At 55.3% G+C, this 20,362-nt stretch overlaps 3 protein-coding genes across 4 annotated transcripts; 2 read left to right on the top strand and 1 right to left on the bottom strand.

Annotated features, from left to right (window-relative positions):
• Nucleotides 1–40: 40 nt before the first annotated feature.
• Nucleotides 41–3,761, top strand: MMAB (metabolism of cobalamin associated B). Its single transcript, XM_039362600.1, has 9 exons — nt 41–179; nt 412–476; nt 599–692; nt 1,035–1,092; nt 1,285–1,357; nt 1,712–1,809; nt 2,028–2,092; nt 2,429–2,488; nt 2,573–3,761. The coding sequence occupies exons 1-9, from the start codon at nt 76–78 to the stop codon at nt 2,664–2,666; spliced, it is 711 nt and encodes a 236-aa protein (XP_039218534.1). The 5' UTR covers nt 41–75; the 3' UTR covers nt 2,667–3,761.
• Nucleotides 3,164–14,541, bottom strand: UBE3B (ubiquitin protein ligase E3B). Of its 2 annotated transcripts, XM_039362596.1 has the most exons (28): nt 14,377–14,538; nt 13,906–14,065; nt 13,616–13,784; nt 13,271–13,385; nt 12,923–12,982; nt 12,518–12,622; nt 12,309–12,405; nt 12,107–12,192; nt 11,754–11,836; nt 11,554–11,659; nt 10,939–11,059; nt 10,504–10,681; nt 10,177–10,346; nt 9,750–9,917; nt 9,453–9,624; nt 9,229–9,347; nt 8,997–9,111; nt 8,752–8,851; nt 8,416–8,535; nt 8,148–8,324; nt 7,951–8,061; nt 7,476–7,613; nt 7,103–7,168; nt 6,916–6,974; nt 6,612–6,794; nt 6,162–6,273; nt 5,769–5,861; nt 3,164–5,526 (listed from the first exon to the last, which is right to left on the bottom strand). In XM_039362596.1, the coding sequence occupies exons 3-28, from the start codon at nt 13,774–13,776 to the stop codon at nt 5,335–5,337; spliced, it is 3,207 nt and encodes a 1,068-aa protein (XP_039218530.1). In that variant the 5' UTR covers nt 13,777–13,784; nt 13,906–14,065; nt 14,377–14,538; the 3' UTR covers nt 3,164–5,334. The 2 variants fall into 2 exon arrangements, with proteins under 2 accessions (XP_039218530.1, XP_039218531.1); XM_039362597.1 differs by lacking the exon at nt 7,951–8,061 and having other exon boundaries at nt 14,377–14,541.
• Nucleotides 14,542–14,598: 57 nt separating this feature from the next.
• Nucleotides 14,599–20,349, top strand: KCTD10 (potassium channel tetramerization domain containing 10). The gene is made up of 7 exons (XM_039362598.1): nt 14,599–14,752; nt 15,616–15,829; nt 16,698–16,867; nt 17,286–17,372; nt 17,593–17,645; nt 17,808–18,003; nt 18,096–20,349. Exons 1-7 carry the CDS (start codon nt 14,750–14,752, stop codon nt 18,312–18,314), a joined length of 942 nt encoding a protein of 313 aa, XP_039218532.1. The 5' UTR covers nt 14,599–14,749; the 3' UTR covers nt 18,315–20,349.
• Nucleotides 20,350–20,362: the final 13 nt, after the last annotated feature.

Raw genomic sequence — 20,362 nt, 5'->3', positions numbered from 1 at the left:
GAAAGCCGGCGGCGGCTACTACGGCCGCCGAGAAGGGACAAACTTGTCGGGGCGCTTCGTCCTCGTCCCCCGGACATGGCTGGGGCGGGCTGGTGGGGCGGGCGAGCCCTCCTGGGGCGGGTGGCGGCTGCCCGCTGCGGGGCGAGGAGCCGGGCAGCCGGTCGAGAGCCGGAGCCCGGGTGAGGACGCGCGCGGGGTCCGCGGCGAGGTTCCAGCCGGGCGGGCGCGGGGCACGTTCGCAGCCCGAGACGCGGATTTCGCGAAATGCGTGGGGAGGGTCGGTGGCAGCACGGCCGGGTTGCATCACGGGGGGTAGGGGGGAAAAGGATTTTGCGGGACCCCCAAGCCGGGCCGCCCTTTTCCCCTGAGATCGCTGCCTTCTTCCCCCGCCCCGTCTTCCCTTTCCCGCAGGCCGGATTCCCAGCCCGAGAAAAGCAGCGGAGCTCCCAAGATCTACACCAAGACGGGAGACAAAGGTAGCCCCCCCCCAACTCGCGATTGCACAATAATTAAGCAGGAGGGCCCCTGGCCTTAGTAAGCCCCGGGGCCTCCCTTTCTCAGCCGACTCCCCACTTCCTGTCTTTTGTTGGATTTAAAGGGTTTTCCAGCACCTTCACCGGGGAGAGGAGAGCCAAAGATGATCAGGTCTTCGATGCTTTGGGAACCCTGGATGAACTGAGTTCGGCTATAGGGTAATTGCAAGACTGATTTCAGCCTCTATGCCAAAATATTTCAGATAAAGGTGTTGCCTCCTTCTGCTCCCATCAAGTATTCTTGGTTGCCGGTCAGCAATTGGGGCTTTGCACTTTGGGCAGAAGTAGGCAACATTTGGCTTTGAATTAGAAATGCAAATCTTGCAAAGCAATAATCTAAAAGTAACCGGCATTCTCGGAGCACACCAACTCTATAATTTTTTTTTTAATGTGGCAGTTCCATAGATTTGAGACTGGCTTAATAGTTCTTACATATTACTTTCCATAGCAGAGGGGGGAGTCACAACTGGAGACCGAGTCCATTTTTATTTTTTGCTGCAGCTTAAGTGCTGAATTTGGCAGCGAAAGTGGCCACACGTTTGTGGAAGAACTTCACAAGGTGAGAAATAAATTGGCTCTGCTCTAGTTGACCATGTAAAACCTGTTAGAAATCATCCTTTCCATCTGAGCCAAGCTGTTAGTCCTTATTCTGAGAGGTGCATAACCGGATTAAAACAGAGGCTTGACTGCCTTCCAGGTGATGCCACCTTTCTTTGTTCCAAATGTGTTGTCTTGACACTTCCCCTCTTAGGTCCAGTGTGTGCTGCAAGATGCCGGCTCTAATGTGGCAACGCCCATCTCTTCAGCCAGGGAGTCTCACATAAGTAAGTAGGACTCTGCGAAGCTGAAGGTTTGTAAGGAAGATGCTTTTCAAACGAGTTGCCTCTCCTTTCTGCTGAGAGGTGATAGCTAGACAACTCCTGTGGGATGTTTCATTGATTGCATTGACAGCCCACTTTTCTTCCTTGAAATTCAGAGGCTTGCAGGGTCCCCGGGTGAGGGCAGCCTGCTTTTGATTTGACACCTGGGAGTCAGGCTTGGCAGATAAATGCAGGACTCTCCGTGGGAGAGGGGAAAACGCTCTGCACATGTTCCAAGGGGCTTGAGGCTTTGCCAAGGCCTTCAGCCAGTGGCTTTCCTCCAGGCCCACCTTGTGTGACTGGCCTCCTCCTCTTCAGGGCGAACATCCTTCAGTGAGAAACCTGTGCTGGAGTTGGAAAGCTGGATAGACAAATACTCAGATCAGCTTCCACCGCTCACGTCCTTCATTTTACCGGTAAGATCCTTGTGTGCAGTCCTGGAGTCAGGATATAATCACTGGACTTAGACCTCTAGAAACCCTTTCCTGCCAGGATCACCATGCCTTTGCATCCTACGTTAAAAAAAAAAAAAAGGACAGGCAGCCACTGGGGTCTTCCTTAGTGAGCCACTAAACCTTATGATCTTGAGCCAAGCAAATTGACTTTTGTGCGTCTTGTGCTTGTATCATTTCAGTCTGGTGGAAAAAGCAGCGCTGTGCTCCATCTCTCCCGAGCCGTGTGTCGCAGAGCCGAGAGGCGGTAAGGGACGGGTCTGTTCTGTCGGCAAGACCCCGGAGGCAGGTTTTAGAGTAAAGGCACATGGGAAGCATCTAAAAAGTGCTTCAGGAGACCCTTGCTGGATTTGTGGGTTTAGAATTAATGCCGCCGTGGGAGAGACAGAGGAAGCCATCACCTAAATTGTCCCTGTCCAAACAAAACTCACCAATTAAGACATCTGTGTTTGAGGTAGGGCAGGGACAGAGTTGTGTCAGCAGGATTCCTGATCTGGACGCTCACTAAAGTTTTCCTTTTGTAAACTTCAGTTGATTTGTATTATCATGATGTTTGGGCCTTTGTCTCCTTATGCCTTCACAGTGTCGTTCCTTTGGTGAAAGCGGGAGAAGCGGATGCAAACGTGGCCAAGTATTTAAACAGGTAACTTGGATCTGTGTGTTTAAAGAGGCAAACGAGGCCTGCTGCCCACAGATGGAGAGTGATTCTTTTCTTCCCTGTATCCAGGCTGAGCGACTATCTGTTCGTCTTGGCCCGTTTCGCCGCAAAGCAGGAAGGGAAGGAGGAGAAAATCTACAGACGGGTGGAACTCCAAGACTAAGCTCACCAATGCATGAGGTGTACAACGTTTGAACTAACAAGATGAAGTGTAAAACGCTGGAAATTTGAAATGCTCAGATCTCCACCTGGAATGTCAACAGAAACCCACAGAAATTCAGGTTTCTGACCATGTTATTGGGAGTCCAGCTTGCGTACGTGAATTCAGAGCAACTGTGATGCCTGAAGGTGCCTTTGTTGCATCTTGGAACACTGAAGGGAACTGAGGCAGGCGGTTTAGTTCAGTCCCGCTGGCTCCAGCTAGCGTGGCCCTGCCTGCCAGTTTCCTTCGATCAAAATGAGGGAGGGTCTGGATTTCTTCCCTCAGCCAAGTCCACCGACACATCTTGTCAACAGTCTTGAAAAGCGCAACTTTTGAGGGAGGGACGCTGTCGGCAAACGTGCCGGAATTGAGCCTGACGCTGAGCTCTTTCAGCGGCACATGGCTTCCGTTCTCTGCCAGTCATGCATTTTGAAAAAAGAAAAGCGACCGCATTCAACCAATTTTTCAACTTTTATTTCCTGTATTCCTGAATTTCCAGTGAGAAGAATGTGCTGTAACTAAAAAAATACTAAGTGGTAAAAGAGCAAAATAATTTATTGATTTCCTATGCCAAAAGTCTCTCCTCGGAAAACACGCATGCAGGGCAGTGCTGGGGAGAGGAGAAAAGCAACGGCTTCTGAGGTTCCTGCTGAAGGATCTCCAGGTGACACAAACACCCAGACAATCCGTGGGGGTCTCTGCGTTTGCGCCCTGAAGGCTGTGGGAAGCAATGCCAGGCTTGTTGGGACTGTCCACTCCTGCATCCCAGTGGGTGGGAGGGCACCAGAAGTGGAGAGGCCGCACCCCCCCCCTCCAAGAGGGCAATTTGAAACAGCTCTCTGGGCAGCCTGCGGCAGCGGCCACAGGTCAACACCCCACAATCCCTAACGGAAAATCAGGAAGGAAACGGGGTGAGCCAGCATCCAGAACAGCTCCTTACTTATGAACCTGTTTGGGCCCAGCCCTTAATTGGGGGGGGGGAGAGGTGTTTCAAGGCAGTAGCACTGTTCTGAAATTTAAAAAAAACTGGACTTAATAAAAGCAACATTCCCAAAATACCTTGTCCTGTTTTAGTTTGTTACAAACCAACTCTTCATATTTCACAACATTTGTGCAAAAGGGTGACACGCTTGAGATTTATAATATGTCTTTCTAAAATAATCAGACTCACACAAGCAGTACAGCTACCTGGGAGCAGGGCCATAATTAGGTCCTGGACATGCTGAGCTGCAGACCCCTGTGGGAAATCGCCACTTAATATATAGCCGGACTGGGAGTGAGAGATGTTTTCCTATGGACAGATCCATCCCATTTATTTTAAAAGATAGACAAACACTGGGTAGCCTTTCTTGATCCGCATGTTGTGTTTGCTCAAAATACTCATTTGTACATACACACATGCACACGCCCTCCTGGGAAAGACCAGTGCAACCAGATCCACAGGCAGCAGAACCTCCCCAGGCTGCAAGGTCATTCTGTGGGGTTTGGGAGCGACAAATGGCTGGTGCAAACACCTGCTTCAGTCTAGACTAGGGCTCTCCAAAGTTGGCAACGTTTAAGACTTGTGGACTTCAACTCCCAGAATTCCCCAGCCAGCTATGCTATGCTGGAGAATTCTGGGAGTTGCACAAGTCTTAAACGTTGCCAACTTGGGAGCCCCCCTGGTCTACACCCATCTGCAGCCACATGCCATTAGTGCTTCCTTTAACAAGCAGCCAAACTAAATTTCAAAAAAACAAAGTCCCTGAGAGAACTGCCACAGGACCGCCCTGGTCTGCCCAGCAGATTCCCCCTCACTTCTGCAGACCTGCCAGTTCTTGGGGCTTAAAAGGGTCAGAGGGACCCCACTGATTGCCCCTCAGCCCGAGTGCACCTTCTGGGCCAGGCCTTCCCACAGGGAGGTTGGTCAAAGGACCTCTTGGTACCCAAGGGAGACGGGCTGCCCTGTGTCTTGGTCACCGACGGCCGACCGGTGGATTCCAGTCCCGCAACTAGAGGCTGCGTAGGGACAGCTGTGGCAGTAAGCTGGAAACAGTTACCTGTTCCTTGTTGGGGAGGGCCCGGGGGCCTTTGGAGAAAAGTTGATTCAAAGCCAAACTAGTTTGGCCAGCAGTTTAAGATAACAAAACTGGCTGAACAAGGTCTCCCACTTTCGGGTCAAGAGGTAAAACCAGCCTTGCACGATCAGCAAGGAACAGATTCCAACTCAAATCTCTCCTCTGATCAAGCCAGGCCTCGGATGCCATGGACAGAGCCCGGCCCAGGTGGCTCCTTACGAGAGTGCCCTGGAAGGGTCTGCCCAGGGCAGTTGGGAAGTTTGACCAGGACAGATGGGAGGGTCTCAGCAATGCAGGGGAAGAGAGCAAGATGGCAAGAACAGCCGCCCAGCCCCCTGCAGCAGTCTGGGTGGCCCTTAACACGAGGGACCCCCTGCCCGCAACGGGTAACTGCACAAGGTTTGCAGGCAAGGCTACGTTTAATGGCAGGCCAGCTGCGGTCTCAGAGGAGTTAAGCAACGCTGGAGGCAGCTCCTTGTCTACCTGGGCAGGGCCCCGGAGTTCCCACGGCCCCGGGAGGGCGCTGCTTGTCTGGCCAGCCGGTCCTGGTCCCTTCTCTCCCGCCAGGGCTGCTACGAGAGCTCAAAGCCCGTGTTCATGCTGATGGCATAGCGCAGCTTCTCCCTCAGGACACTCTTCTTGCTGTAGTTGGGCAGCTTCAGGAGGTTGAAGCAGGTGGAGGAGGTGGGCAGGCGCCCCCCCGGTTCCTTCTTCCGGATAGTGAAGAAGCCCCGCAGAACGCTGCCCAGGGTGTCCCCTGTGTCCTGGGAGAGGCAGAAGGGGGGACCGTTTACCAGCCAAAGACGTTGAACCCCAATCCCACGAGCAGAGTGCAACATGGCAGACCAGCCAGGCTCCCCCAGGAATGCCGGCAGCCCTTCCTTCCCCCAAGGCCAGGCTGCCCAGGGGCTCTGGATTTGCCCCACAGAACACCAGCTTGCTGCACTTTGCCCAGGAATGCCAGCCCGGGAGGCACCGTCCCTGCCCTGCCACCAGCCACACACACCTGGTCGTCCGACACTTCCACGCACCGGATGGAGAAGGGGGGCTTGAGGTAGACGAAGCCCAGGAGCGGCGGCCGGGAGCAACTGGTAACAAACTGAGAGACAACAGAGCAATGAAGGGGTGTCTAAGGGAGGGCAGTTGCCCCCGTGAGCCGAAGGGGCTTCGCCAAAGGGCCTCTGGAGGTGGGGCACAGCAATGTCGCTGGAGAGGAGGGCTGCTCCACAGACTCCCCCCAGGGGTGAGACTGTAGCTCTTAGTCTGGAGACGAATGCCGCCACCACCACCGTTTGGTTCCCTCAGCCTTTCTTACAACAAGGCACCCAGGACCGGAGCTCTTCCTGCTCGCTGCACCGGTGCAGGCAGAGCCCTGGGTGTGCGACACGACTGCCTTTACCTTGAGAAACATGGCTCTTTCCTCGGGGCTGAAATCGTGGGCAAGGATGTCCCAGAGCCAGAGGATGACCCTGTGGCTGCCATGGAAGCCCCCGTAGTAGACGGTGTGTTTCCTAGAAGACAAGCGAGAGGGAACCAAACATGTCAGGCGGAACAGAATCCCTGGCTTTCTGTCCCCCCCCCCCCGGAAAGGGCCAGAGACCCCTTCTGCAGCCCCTCTCCTGCTGGAACTGGACACGGCCCAGCGCCTCCCAGACACGCTCCCGGCCTGCCTCCGAGGATGAGGCTTCCAGGCTATGAGGAAAACCAGGCCGGCTGGCCTTTTCTTATCCCAAGAATGGCAGCTTCTTAACTCTTTCACCTCCTTAATGAAAAGGAGCCTCCTTGGGCCGCTCGGGCAACCCAAGTGGCCCAGGGAGGACCGGCAGGCCCGGCCCGGCCCCTGCCTTACTTCAAGTCCTCCAGGTCGATCTCAGCATTGTCTCCAGATATCAGCCGCTGCAACTCAGGTGCGGAGAAGACACGGATCCACTCGGGCTTGATGATGGACCGGAAGCCGTTGATGAAAGCGGCCGTCTGGTTCTTGATCTGGGTGTGCATGCGGAAGTGGGCCATCAGGTGGATGTAGCTGATCCTGGCCAGAGGGAGGAAGCCAACGGGGAGCAAAGCTGAGCCCTGGGCTCTGGCCTCACTTCCCCTCCCCCCAGAGAGGCCTTTCCGAAGGCCCTTTGGGGGCGAAGCAAAGTCAGGCTTACTTGTTCTCGTTGGTCACGGGGATGGTCTTTCCTCCTGGAACGAGTTCGTGGCACACAAGCTGGAAAAGCAAAAATTGGAGAGGAGGAAGGAAAGAGGTTAGCCCCTACTGCAGAAATGGGGACGGGACAAGCGGGCAGCCGACAGCCTTTAACAAGCGGGTGCCTCTCGCGGGGCCCCTGAGCCTACCTGGCCCATCACATCTTCATCGTAGGAGAGGGTTAGGCCCAAGTCGCTGGTGTCTCCTTCGTAGCGCTGCAAAAGGACGAGAAAGCAGCTGCGTTGCTAAGGAGTGCCGGAAAATGCGTCACCAGAACTTGCCCGACACGCAGGCTGGTTTAGTCTCAAAAAATCCTGCCAAGTCCAGAGAGAGGCAAATTCTGCTGCTGGCAGAACCCCCGGCACAGCTGAACACCTCCCGGACGTCCCTTGCTGCACCCCGTTGTGCGTGATGAGGAACAACAAGGGGCTTTCCTAGCTGTTCCCTGCCCTCTGCGGCCTCTCGCATTCCCGCAGAAGCTGCCCCGGGACCCAAGGCAGGCCACACGAATTGGGAGCGAACCTTGATGGAGGTCAGGTTCTTATAGAACTCGGAGTCCAAGGAGGGAAGCTCGTCCACTGAGCTGTAGAAGACGCTGTGGTGATGGCCAAGCAACTGGCTCAGGAAGAACGAGGCAAAGGGAACGTCCACCACAATTCCCTGGAAGGGGCCAAAAGAGGAGAACATTTGCAGCTCAAGGCTGAAAGGAGCAATTGCCCAACTAGCTGCCTCATCGCCAGCAACGACAGCCCTTCCTAGTCTGGGTAAAGAAACGCCTGCAAGAAAATAAGCAAGCACAGAGAGCACCAGGGACCCCTCCCTAGGAGATGGGAGGGAAGGCTGAGGGAGAACTGCAGAGCCACCAGCATTCCCCCCCCCCTTCCCCAAGGCAGCCGGCGTGCCCTTCTTCCCTGCCCTCATCTTCCCCCATTGGTTTGGGTGAGCAGGGCTGCAGCTGTGATCCAGAAAGACCCGCTGGTTGTGAAGCTTGGCCTACCTCATAAACAGCTTTTCCAAGCATCTTCCCGACAAACTCAAAGAGCTGCAGGAAGTTCTCGTGGATGTAAGCAGTGGGGGACGGGTACAGCCTCTCGTCCCCGCTGGTGGTCTGTGCCGGAACAGAGCGGGGGAGCTGAGAAGCTGAAGCCAGGGTCCCCCCGGGTCGTCCCCAAATCCCAGCCCTGGAGCAGCTACCTTGAAGAGGTTGAGCGCTGGGTCAAAGACCTTCTTGATGATCTCCTCCAAGAACTCCTTGAAGACGCCGTCCTGGTCGATGCCCGCTTCGTCCATGCCCAGGTCGTTCACAAACTTCACCCGGATGACGCCCTTCATGGCGTTCTGGGAAAGCTGGCGCAGCTGCTCGTAGCCATCCTGGGGGAGGCAAGAGGGTCCCCGGGATCAGGAGGCGAAGGGAAGACGCCTCCGCCTCAAAGCGCTCCAGGGACGCCGGCTCCGCTCTCACCTCCAGCATGCGGGACCGACGGATCGTGATGTGGGTGACGTGAGGCGACGCAGAGCTGGTCTCCACCAAGCCCAGCTGCTCTTTCTCTTTGGTGACCATATTCCGGAAGAGAAGAACCCGCTAAATGTTGGGGGAAAGAACCGGGTTGAACCCACTAGCAGAGCCCTCCCAAGGGCCGCGGGGCTTCCTGCCTTGGTCTCACTCCTACTGAATTGCATCTGGACCGGAGTCTGCTTCAGGGTCCGGGCCTTCCCACCGCTCAGCCCTGGCCTGTCACCTCCCGCTGCTCCTCGCCCTCCACCCCCTGTCCCCCTCCCGGGCTTAGCTTCCACACACATTTTTGTGGGGGACAACGTGAGGGATGTACTGCAGGACCAGCTGGGCTCGCTTCCGATCTTTGTCGAGCTCCTGGAACAGCAAGTTGGGCTTGAGGTCCCTAAACAATACAACACACACACACAAAAACACCGCACAGAAAAATCAGCGGATGGGATTGGTGGGCAACAAAAGCCCCAGCTGAGGCTGGCTCCAGCCTCCCCCGGCGGGCGAAGGAGGGAACCCGGCAAGAGAGCAGCTCTCACTTGCGCAGCCAGTGTTCTTCGGGAGCAAAACGCCGCCGGCAGTCCCTCTCGTAGAGGACCATCAGCCAGCTGTGGACCGAGTGGAAGAGCTCCAGGGTTTCCCCCTTCGCATTCTCTGTGGCCAAGAGAAAGCCAGCCTCAGAGAGAAGGCTCCCCGTCTCCCCACAAACACAGCAGCCCTGTAAAGGAGGAGGGGGAAGAGGGCACTGCTGCCCCCCCCCGAGGGACTTACCCAAAATCCCGTCCCAGATCATCTTAAAGACAAAGGAGTTCAGGAAAGAGGAGATCGTAACCAGCTCTTCCAGCTTGAAGGAGATCTGCTCTTCGTAGACTTCAATGTCGTCAAGTATCCTGGGGGGGTGGGGGGGTGAGAGGGGGAAGGAAAAAGGCTGCATTTTTACCCACGCAGGGGGAGGCCAGGCCCCCTCCGGGCCCCTCTTCCCCCCCCCAGCCTACGTGATCAGATGGCGCGAGCAGTCGCAGAAGAGCATCAGCATGGCCAGCAGCCGCTTGGACTCCTCCGTGTGGTTGTTCAAGCACTCCAGGAAGACCTTCAGGCCCCCCTGGGGGCCCAGCTCACAGATGAGGGCCCAGAGCTTGGGCAGGAGGTCATCCAGGTAGGTGAGGCCTGGAAGGGAACGAACAGCCAGACCAGGAGAGGGAGGAGATTTTCAGCTACTTTTGCTTCTCTGGATAACCCGACGGAGCACCTGACAGTGACCCCCAGCAGCTCCCCCCCCTGCCAAAACCCACCTGTGAGGATCTGCAGCCGGATCTGCGTCAAGGTGGTCAGGGCCATCTGGTACAGGACGCAGATGCTGCACACCTTCTGCACCTCCGCCGAATCCACCCTTTTGCCACCGATGGGCTTCAGGATGTTGCGGACCGAGGTCGATTTCTGGAAGGCGCGTCTGAAAAGACCTGGCGGGAGACGGAGACACAAGGAAGGTGGGACCAACCCTGAGGGAAGCTTGAGGGAAGCTGCTCCTTGCTCGAGTTCAGAGGTAGCAGCAGGGTGGACTTCAACTCCCACAGTTCCTCAGCTGGGGAATTCTACGAACTGAAGCCCACAAATACTGACTGGAGCATTCTTCAGCTTGCAGAGTTTGGGAATCACTGACCTAGGAACCACCCAGGGAGCCCTGGGGAATGCTGGGGGGGGGTCTGCATCACTACTCACTCTTCACGGGCAGGCTGCTCTGTGGGGAGGAGGCTGGCGGGGGCTGGCGAGCAGCTTCTTGGCTCTCCAGGAGCTTTTTGCTGAGCACGTCGCTGAAGAGGATCCGGATCATGTGGGCCCCCCAGAGGTGCTGAAGCTGCTTGGTGAGCAAAGGCATCGACTCGTTCAGGCTGGGGGGAGAGAGGCGGGGAGGAGCAAGGGAGCGGCCGCGGTTGGGCGCCCGAAGGGGCAAACCTGGTGCCTCCAGCAGGCCTCCAGTTCAGAAAAGCAAGGAGGGACCCCAAGACAGCAGGTTCCGATGAACAAGGCTGCGCCAGGGGTGCTTACCCATAATCCACCGTCTGGGAGAACCAGCCAAGGACCGGGTGCCAGTGGGTGAGGTTGGACTTCTTCTGCGAGACGTACTTCTGGCAGTAGCAGAGCGTCTGCGTCAGGACGCTCACAAAGTGGGGGGTCTCCTCCTGCAGCACCTTCTCATTCAGCGAGCCCAAGTAGACAAGGTTGCCTGGGAAACAGTCGCAGCTGAGCATTCAAAGCAGCCCCAACACCTGTCCCCTGCAACATCTGGAAGAAGTCTTGCAGTGACCGAGGATCACAAATATGACTGTGAAAAATGATGCTTGTGGCCAGATGCTGCCTGGTGTATAGATGGAGGGAGGAAACTCTTTTGAGGGCAACCTGGCCTCCCAAATTCCTAGAGCCCCCCCCCCATTCTGCAGGGCACGGTGCAAACTCTGGCCTCACGTCCCCTGGGGATCTTACCCAGAAGGCAGAGCGTGTGGCTTCCTTCCAGACACACACAGACGTCTCTGCATTGTTCTTCCCGGCTCAAGAACAACAGGAACCTGCGCAGGAGATCCTGGGATTCCATCACTGCCAGGCGCTGAAAGGAAAGCAGACTTTCACCCGAGGAGCAAGCTGAGGTCTCCAGATCTTTTGGAATTAAGGTTTAGTCTCTTTGTTTGGCTCTCGCCGAGAAAGGGAAACAAACAGGCCCTTAAGATTTCCTGTCAGCTTTTCTCTACAGCGCTCTGCAAGCAACTAACCCCTTTCTCCCTCATTCTTACATCTCCTGAAAAACCCCAGCCCTGATTCACAGGGATAAGATCAAGGAGGAGCCATCTGGCAAAAAGGAGATGGCCGGAACAAGTCTGTAGGGCCGGGTTTCTCAGCCTTGGCAATTAACTCTTAAGACACGTGGACGTCATCTTCCAAACTCTTTGCCGGCTGGGGAGTTTGGGAGTTGAAGTCCACACATCTGAAGAGTGGCCAAGGCTGAGAAACCCAGCTCTACAGAGGGTGCAGGACAACCAGACTTTCATTCTGGAATTCTAGAAGGAAGCTTCAAACCCGTCACCTCCTTTCTTTCTCACCTACCTCCGGTGTCAGTGTTGCAAGATGGCTCGTGATGGCTGGCACGGACATGATGTGGATCAAGAAGGATCGCAAGAGATTGTCAGAAAACTGAGCCGCAACCACCGGGCTGGGGGAGAGAAAAACATCACAAGGGTTTCGAGAAGTCCAGAGCGCCCCCCACAGTCTCCTTAAAGGGTTCCTGACCCAGCTAGTTGTCTCACCGCAGTGCAAGAGAAAAAGCCGCTGTTAAGGTGCCTTTGGAAAAGGAAGGCTGAGACCTTGCCAAACCGTTTGTCAGCAAAATCTGAAAAAAAAAAAAAAAAAAGTTGAAAAGCATTTAAGGGTCAAGAGCAGGGGTCTCCAACCTCAGGAACTTTAAGACTTGTGGACTTCAACTCCCAGAATTCCTCAGCTGGCTGGAGACCCCTGTTCTGAATGAATGAATGAATGAATGACAGCTAGATGTCACAAACCAGAGATGAGCATAAATCCCCATAAAGCTCTTTCCATCTTTTCCCAGTGAGGAGATTCACACAGAGGAACTTACAGCAAAGGCAACCAGACACCAACAAACCTGGAGCACAGAGTAAAACCCTTTCTGGTTGAGATGTCCCATGATATTTGCACAGATGTGATTCATGGCGTGGCGCAGGGCTTCTCCTGCAAAAAGACCCAGAGAGAAAGATTCTATAACTCAGCTTCCCTTTGCGGCCAGACAAAGTGATGTTTTAGGGGCAAACAAAGCAGCATTTAGAGGCAGATTTCTGCAAACACACCTTTTCCCTGCAGGATTTTCCAGGTAGAGGTGTCCGTAAAAGTCACCAGCATTGTGAGGTGCAAATTTACCAGTTTTGAATCTTGCAAGATGTCTGGCTAGAAAAATGAACCCCCAGAAAGTTGAAAAGGAAACATACTGCAGGGGATAAGAGCAGGGGAAACATACCCCTAAAAAAATCCCTGCCACAGAAATTGGACCAATCTGTACCTTGAGCAACTTCAGAAATTCACAGCAAGTCCACAGCACATCCTTTACTTGCTGGATCCATAGGAGAGTCAGCTCCTTGGAGAGTGCAAGTGATACGTACCATACCTGCAAAACCAAAGAACCATAAGAGTAACTTGGCACATTGGGAGGGAAGGTTCCCCCCTCCTTTCACGGGATTGAGAGGTCAAAGGGCAAAATGCTGCAATCCTGCAATTCAGAGGAACTTTCTCTCTTTGAAGCCACTGAGACAAAGAAATGTCTCAAAACAGCCACAGCCAGTCCCAGGAAAAGCTGTAGCTGTGGTTTCGCCACTGAAACAGTTCCGGGCTTCTCTTTTGGTTTTGGCAAAATAAATAGCCAAATGCACAGTTGCATTCTCATCTCATGAAAAGCGAACCTACTTACTTTAGGATCATTTTCTGCCTCCATGCTGCTAAGGATGCAGCGGCACAGCTTTTCAAATCTCTGCAGAGAGGAAAAAACAGACTCAAGGTGAGATGGCATCAGCCTTTCCCAAACTGCCAGCATCCACCTTTATTTCTGACTCCCCAGAACTAAATTTAAACGGCTATTGAAACAACGGAAAGCTTCTGACGTTGCTGCCTTCCTTTGCTTGTCCAAGGGCAATCACGAGGGATTCTTCCATTCCAGAATTGGGAGATCAAGGGGTCCACCCCTATAGATGCCCCTCCCAACTAATATCAAGAGTAGCCAAGATTCCAAAAGTCTACAAAAGAGCGAGATGTGCTGTACCTCTTTGTCCTGAGGGAGCTTGAAAATAAAGAGCAGCTTTCGGGAAATTTTAAACAGCGAAAGAGCCGTCTTCTTGGCAGGACCGCTGGTGTGAAAGAAATTATCCACTTCGCTCCTGGGCCAAAGAAGAGAAGAAACAAGGAAGTCCCAGCAACAGGTGCCTGTAGTGCAGCAGGCAAGGCGTTGAATTTGGAGACAGAAACCCAGGAAGCTGCTGGGCTTCTGTATCTTGACTCAGATTATCTCCCAGGCCTTTGTTCTGGGACTGGAAGATTTCAAGGATGACAACAGACAATTTTTCCATATGCCCAGATAAACTTTCATTGTAGCCATAGCTATGCACACCTGATTTTCCTCTGCAGCCGACAACGGCACAGAAACCTTCGGACGAGGGCTTGGATCTGCACCGCAGCCTGCTCACGTTCCTTCTGCTCCCGACGCTCCTCCCGGGCCTGCCGGGCCTTGTCCAGGAACTCGGCCTTGGATGATTGGGTTGCACTGAACATTTTGGCCTCTGTGAACAAGAGGCAAGGAAGAGAAGACCTGAAACAGGAGCACCAAAACCTTTGCACATGGGTCCGGGAAAGACCGCTCAGACTGTCTCCGGCAGAAAGGAGATCCGGCGTGGGGCTCACCCCAGGCGAGTGTGTTTTGCAGAAGAGCCCGGAAGTCACCCGTAGACAAACATGGTTCACACTCGCTCCAAACTGCAGCTTTTTCTGGCTGTAGAGGAGAGCAACGAGTTCATGCCCGGCAGCTCCAGATCACATTTCTTGGCCGCTTCAGTTGGAGAGGCTGGCAGGCAGGCAGGAAAGAAGGAGAGAGAGAGAGAGAGAGAGGGAGAGAGAGAGAGAAAAAGAAAGATCAGACGGGATAGGAGGGGCCTCTGATCGGCCTGCAGAGCAAGGGGTCCCGGGGATGGCCTTTGGAGGGGCAGAGCCCCAGCTCAGTTGGGGAGGGGTCTCCTGAGGTTCCGCTGGATCACAAGGCCCGGGTGAGGGAGGGCTGGCGCCGTGGCCCCTTCGGGGGTGCCGAGGCAGGGCAGAGACCCCCCCCCCACGAGAGGACCCCTCGGCCTCCCCTGCCTCTCCGCGGCCCCGTCCTACCTGGCAGGGGGCGCGTTGGCGGCCAGGCCTGCGAAGGGCGAGGAGGCTCCGGCCGCGCGGCGAGGCTGCTACAGGTCGTGACCCTCGACGGCGCGCCCCCCCATCCCCCGGCCTCCCCCCGCCGAGCGCCCGCGGAACTCTCAGGACCATAGAACCAGGCCGACGGACCCACTTCCGGCCGTTGCAGCGGAAGCGCTCCGGAGGCTGCGGCCCGTCTGGAAACGCGCCCCGCGAGACCGAGTTCCGACCTGCGGAGAAGGAAGGGGCGGGGCCGGGAGAGGCACCGCCCCCGCGCGTCGCGTCAGCCGCTCCTCGCCCCGCCCAGGAGAACCGTCTGGCCGAGGGGAGGAGGGGGCCTCGCGCGGGGCTGTTCATGGTGAGGAGGGGGCGCTGGCGGGGGGGGGGAATCCTCGCCCCCTCCCTTTCGGGGGTCTCCCCTGCCGGCGGGGAAGGCGGGCCGCAGTTGGCGGGCGGGGTCCCCTGGTGGGGGGGAGCAGGGAAGGACTTGGGGGGCGAATCGCGTCCAAGGAAGGCTGGGCGAATGCAGCGAGGCGTTCCCGAATGGCATCTAGTCGGTCCCCACGGGGAAGGGGCGGGAGTCGCTCGCTTTCCTGGGACTTTTCCCCGGGGAGGCCGCCTTGCCCAGCCGGCGCCGCTTCCTTGCGCGTCGGGGCTCGCAGGGGCCGGCGCGGCTTCAGAGAACCGGAAAGGAAGGGGTGGCAGGCGGGGAGAGGGGGATCTTCTCGCCCACCGCCTCGCCTCTGCGCCCGGAGGGAAGCTGGACTCGCTTAACGGCCGGCCGGTCGGCCGAGAGATGCGGGGCCCGAAGCGAGACCGATACTGGGAGAGGAAGGGGAGGAAAGGGGGGGGGAACAGAGCCTCAAAGACCGGGGGGTGGCGGCGGGGGGGGGGAGCCGAGACCTTGGCCGGCCACTGGCCTGCCTGGGTCTCAAGCCCACCTTAGCCCTGCCGGGTCCCGGGTAGGCTGCTGGGGCCTCTAGGGCGGGGGTCTCCTAGGGGGCCCCTGAAGATTGTGGGCTTCACACCCTGGGAGAGAGGCCAGAGGGGCTTCCCCTCCCTCCTCAGCCCCTTTCAAAAGACGGGGGGGGGGCTTACCCAGCCTGATCCGCTGCCGCTTTAGGGCTTTAGGCTTGGGGTCACCCTGGGCACCCCGGTCCAGCTGTGTGTGGGGGGGTCTCCTGAGCTGCTGGGCCTCCCTGAAGGGATCTGCTCTTCCAGGAAGAGATGTCCGGAGAGACAGTGGTGAGCACCGCCGTGCCAGCAGCCACGACCCGCACCACGTCCTTCAAAAGCGGCAGTCCCAGCTCCAAGTATGTGAAGCTGAACATCGGCGGCGCCTTGTACTACACCACCATGCAGACGCTGACCAAGCAGGACACCATGTTGAAGGCCATGTTCAGTGGCCGGATGGAGGTCCTCACGGACAGCGAAGGTAAAGCCCTGGGGGAGGAAAGGGTCCCAGGAGGGCCAGCTCTGCCAGGGGCGCTTTGGGGCTCAAGTGGCTTCTGGCCACCCTCCAGAACGGCCTTCCCAGGTTTCAGAATTGCTTTGAGAGTGCGGTTGCTCCTCAAAGGTCATGCTTCTGTGGCCCCTGCTTCCCCAGGAGACAGAAGCACGCCAGCTGATGCCATGATACACGTGCTGCCCTTGGCTTCGTGTGCTGACATGTAGTCGTTTGATGAGGAGCCATTCGCACGGTGGCTTTTCCGGCAGGAGGTCTGCCAACTTCCTGCCCGGTCCTTGTGATTAAACTCCTGCAGTTTCACCTAGATACAAATGGCCGGAAGGAAGAGCTTCCAGATACTGTTCTGAATTGAACAGATTTTTCAACCATTTGCATTTGAGGATTTTAAACTAAGAAGAATGAATGTGTTCAAATATCAAAAAGTTACTATAGTTTGACTAAAAAAAAAAAGACTCCTGGTTCCATTGGAATAAAATTTGTAGCTTGCAGAATTGAGCTTAATCAGGTTTTAGCTGTAAGCCCCTTATTTAAGACCGCCCTTGCATTCTTCAGCCAGCATTGCCCTTATTTGTCAAAGATCAGCGTGTTTACACGTGTTTGATCTTCTCCCCTCCCTTAAACATTCTTGTCTCTCTGCCCACAAACAAGTTGAGCTCATGGAAACTTGCGCCCTTGTGTGAGATCTGGCCTCTTCCGAGCTGGCTGCTCTTGAGGCTGCCGGCCACATGATGAAGCTCAGACTTAAACAACGGCAGCCAGCAAGCCAGGGATAGGATTAGGGTTAGCTTGGACTCTGCATTCCTTCCAATCTTGGCTGTTTTCTGTCTCTTCCTAGGCTGGATCCTGATAGACCGCTGTGGCAAGCATTTTGGAACCATTTTAAACTACCTGCGCGATGGTGCCGTGCCCCTCCCGGAGAGCCGGCGGGAGATTGAGGAGCTGCTGGCCGAGGCCAAGTACTACCTGGTCCAAGGCTTGGTGGATGAGTGCCAGGCTGCCCTTCAGGTAAATCCGCCGTGCGTGCTCAGGAGCCGGCCTTCCCCACTCTGCTGCCCCCCCCCCTGTGGACCCCTCCGAGGGGGAGTGGAGGAGGTTCCCACCTGGAAGGGGTGGAGGGAGGCAGGAGGAACTGCAGCCTTGTGGGTTGGACCCCCTTTCGGTATTGCTGCTGGTGCTTCCAAGGTACTTTCTCCCAACTTTAGGATGGGTGGACTTCAACTCCGAGGGAATTCTGGAAGTTGAACTCCACCCATCTTAAAGTTGCTAAGGTTGGGAAACACTGTTCTAAAGAGAAACCTCTGCAACTCCAGAGTCTGTCAAGATTCCTGAGCTTGGCCAGGGAGGACTTGTCCAACTCTAAGTAAGGGCTTGCTTCTGCCCGAGCCTCCTGCTTCCCTTTCAGTCCGTCCTCTTCCTTTCTCAGAACAAGGATGTCTATGAGCCTTTTTGCAAAGTGCCCATCATCACGTCCTCCAAGGAAGAGCAGAAACTCATAGCCACGTCCAACAAGGTAAAAGTCCTCACATTAAGGGGGGGGGGTTCCGAAGTGGGGGGGGTGCTTTCCCCCTTCCACCAGATCTTCATGGTGGCCAACTTGGAGGGGAGCAGCTGGTCTCCACATGTTTAACTCTGCGGTTCCAACCATCCCCTATAGGGGACCAGCTTGCCCTCAACACCTAGTGGTGACCCATGGAACTAAAGGCCTATATCTGTCTTCTGTGTTTTTGCAGCCAGCGGTTAAATTGCTCTACAACCGAAGCAATAACAAATATTCCTACACCAGGTAAAGTATTTTCAGTACCAAGGAGAGAGTCTGGAGAGGGGGCGAAGGGGGCAGTTACCTCGTTAGGCAGAAAGGAGGGGAGTGAAACAGCTGGGAGGGGGAGGGAACTGGCTAATTAAGAGCATTGCCCTATCTCTCCCTTCTGGGCTCGACTCCCCCCAGCAATTCAGACGACAACATGCTGAAAAACATCGAGCTGTTTGACAAACTCTCCCTGCGCTTCAATGGGAGGGTCCTTTTCATCAAAGACGTGCTGGGAGATGAGATTTGCTGCTGGTCGTTTTACGGCCAGGGACGCAAGATTGCAGAAGTGTGCTGCACCTCGATTGTGTACGCCACCGAGAAGAAGCAGACCAAAGTGAGTGGCTGACTCTCTGCCCCTCCCTCCACTCAGAAAGGTTCACGCAAGGGCTCTGTCTAACACCCCCTCCCTCCATTTGGCATCTCCAGGTTGAATTCCCAGAAGCCCGAATCTACGAAGAGACCTTGAACATCCTGCTCTACGAAGCCCAGGATGGCCGAGGTCCCGACAATGCGTTGCTGGAGGCCACCGGGGGGGCAGCCGGGCGCTCCCACCACCTGGAGGAGGATGAGGAGCGTGAGCGCATCGAGAGGGTCCGCCGGATCCACATCAAGCGCCCCGATGACCGTACTCACCTGCACCAGTGAGCAGCTGTAGTGGGCCGGCCCCTTCCCTCCGACTCGGCCGGCCTCCGGCTCGCTGCCAGGACTGTCCTTTTCTACCGAGAGTATTTTTGGTATCTGACGATGCAGCGTGTTGTAAGCAAAGATTATCCCTTGTGACCAAGTCCGGGGTGCAGGTCTGGGCTTTGCAGCACTTCTGAATTCCTGTCCTGAGCTTGGAGAAAACTGCTCTTTGGGTAGGAACACACAGCAGCCTCTGTTCGGCTTCAGCCTCTCTCTCGGTGGAGTGGGCTCCTTCAGGGGAGCCTTTTTAGAAGTCTGGAGGAGCCCTCATTCCCACGGAGAAAAGCTGTGGCTAAACCCCTTTGCCACCCAAGGGAGGTGTTCCATCTCCTGTTACAGGAGGAAAAACAGTGGTAGGACCAGGCAGGAAGGTCCCGTTTTCTTCACTTTTCCCCAAGGATGGCAGTTCCCATCTTGCCTTCAGTAGATGCTGCAAAGTGCACCTGTGGCCTTCTTTCTCATTGCCCCCTCCCCATTCACGAGTCCCACCTTCTGATCCAAGACCAAAGGCTCAATCTGCCAAGCAATGATCTTCTGGCCGTGTCCACGTGTGATTCGGTCTCCTTATTCTGGGACCAGCAGGCTCTCCCCGGCTGTACCGTCTAAATTAGAAGCCATTTTGCATATGGGCCGAACTAAAGCCCTGAGGCCCTGGGAAGATGGCGCCCACCAGTAAGACTCCTTAGGCGTCTCCCCTTGGCCCCATGAAGTTCAGAAGAGGCACTAAAGCCCCTTGGATTGGAAAAGGTGCCTAAGGAGGGAGAACAGGCGGCTGTTTCTGCCCAGGGCTTCCATACAGTATGCCACTCTCAGCCTCCCACCCAGAGACCCCTCAGCTCCACCCCCAAAGCCCCTATGTAAGTGAGAAAGTGCCTGGCTGGCTGGAATCTACAGAATCCATCTTGCTGCACCAGGTGGGAGTGAGAAGGCCTTTATTCCTTCATGCTTTAATCGATGTCTGTTGCATCTCTCCGAGCCTTTATTTGACAGCAGAAATCTTATTTGCAATTTGCAGTGTGAGTAGCAGAAAACCCAAAGATTAAGCTGCGACTGGAGATCGGCTGAGTTAAGATGTTCTGCAAAGTGTCCAAGGCTGCAGACCAAAGTCCAGAATTAGCTTAATTCCTGTTTCCGTTTAGGAAAAAGAGTGTTTATTTTGTGCGTTTCAGAGTTTAGGGAGCTAAACCAGCGTAGCCAAAAAACAACTGTTGAAAGATGCTGCAAACCAAAATGGCGGCATCATATTACATCGTTCAGTGGATCCTTTGCTGCCTGTTAAGGCTCTCCCCGGGATATTTATTTTCAGGAGTTGTGTTTGTTCCTGAGCTGTGGAATTGGAAAATGTCTTTCTGGATGTTTCCCGCCCAGAGGAAGGGGTGGGGGCGCCCTCCGTTTCCTCTTTGGGTGAGGGAGGGGCTCTTGGTCCAGGCAGGCAGAGAGGACCATCAGCTCCCAGAAAAGGAATCGCCTGAAATGGTCAAGGGGACCAGTGAGGAAATGTTTTTGGGGTGGGATGACCAGGACCCCAACCCAAGAAAGAGCAGCTCCAAGCTTTCATCTCTTTAGCCTGTCGGTGAGGTATTTGAATCAGATTTTAACCACTCTTGACCAGCCCCCCCCCTCCAGCGAGGGATCAGAGTGGACAGGAGTGCCTGCATCTGTGTTCTAGACTGTCCTTGTGCAATTCTAATTCCAAAAACAATTTTGGCCAAAGGAAAAGTTTGCCCCCCCCCCAGCAGTGCCTTTGCTTTCTGGCCTCAAGGCAGCCGCGGGTCTTGTGAAGAGCAGCAAACCGGTTATAGAACAAGCCCCCCCCCCCTGCTTTGACATGTGAAGTCAAGCCTTGCCTTCTCCAAGCCTTCTTAAAGGAGCCGTGCAGGAATCGGTCTGTGCAGAATCACTTCCTCCTCTCTGTTGATGTGATTTCTTCTGTTTGTAAGTGTTTCGCATTTGACATAGATTTTAAATATGGGAAATAAATTAGACATGCTTCCTATTTCCAGCTTCTC

This window comes from Crotalus tigris, unplaced genomic scaffold, assembly GCF_016545835.1.
Source record: "Crotalus tigris isolate CLP2741 ecotype Arizona unplaced genomic scaffold, ASM1654583v1 scf7180000019478.12717781048:2074007, whole genome shotgun sequence".
NCBI classification, from domain to species: Eukaryota; Metazoa; Chordata; class Lepidosauria; order Squamata; family Viperidae; genus Crotalus; species Crotalus tigris.
This window is presented reverse-complemented; position numbering and strand designations above follow the sequence as displayed.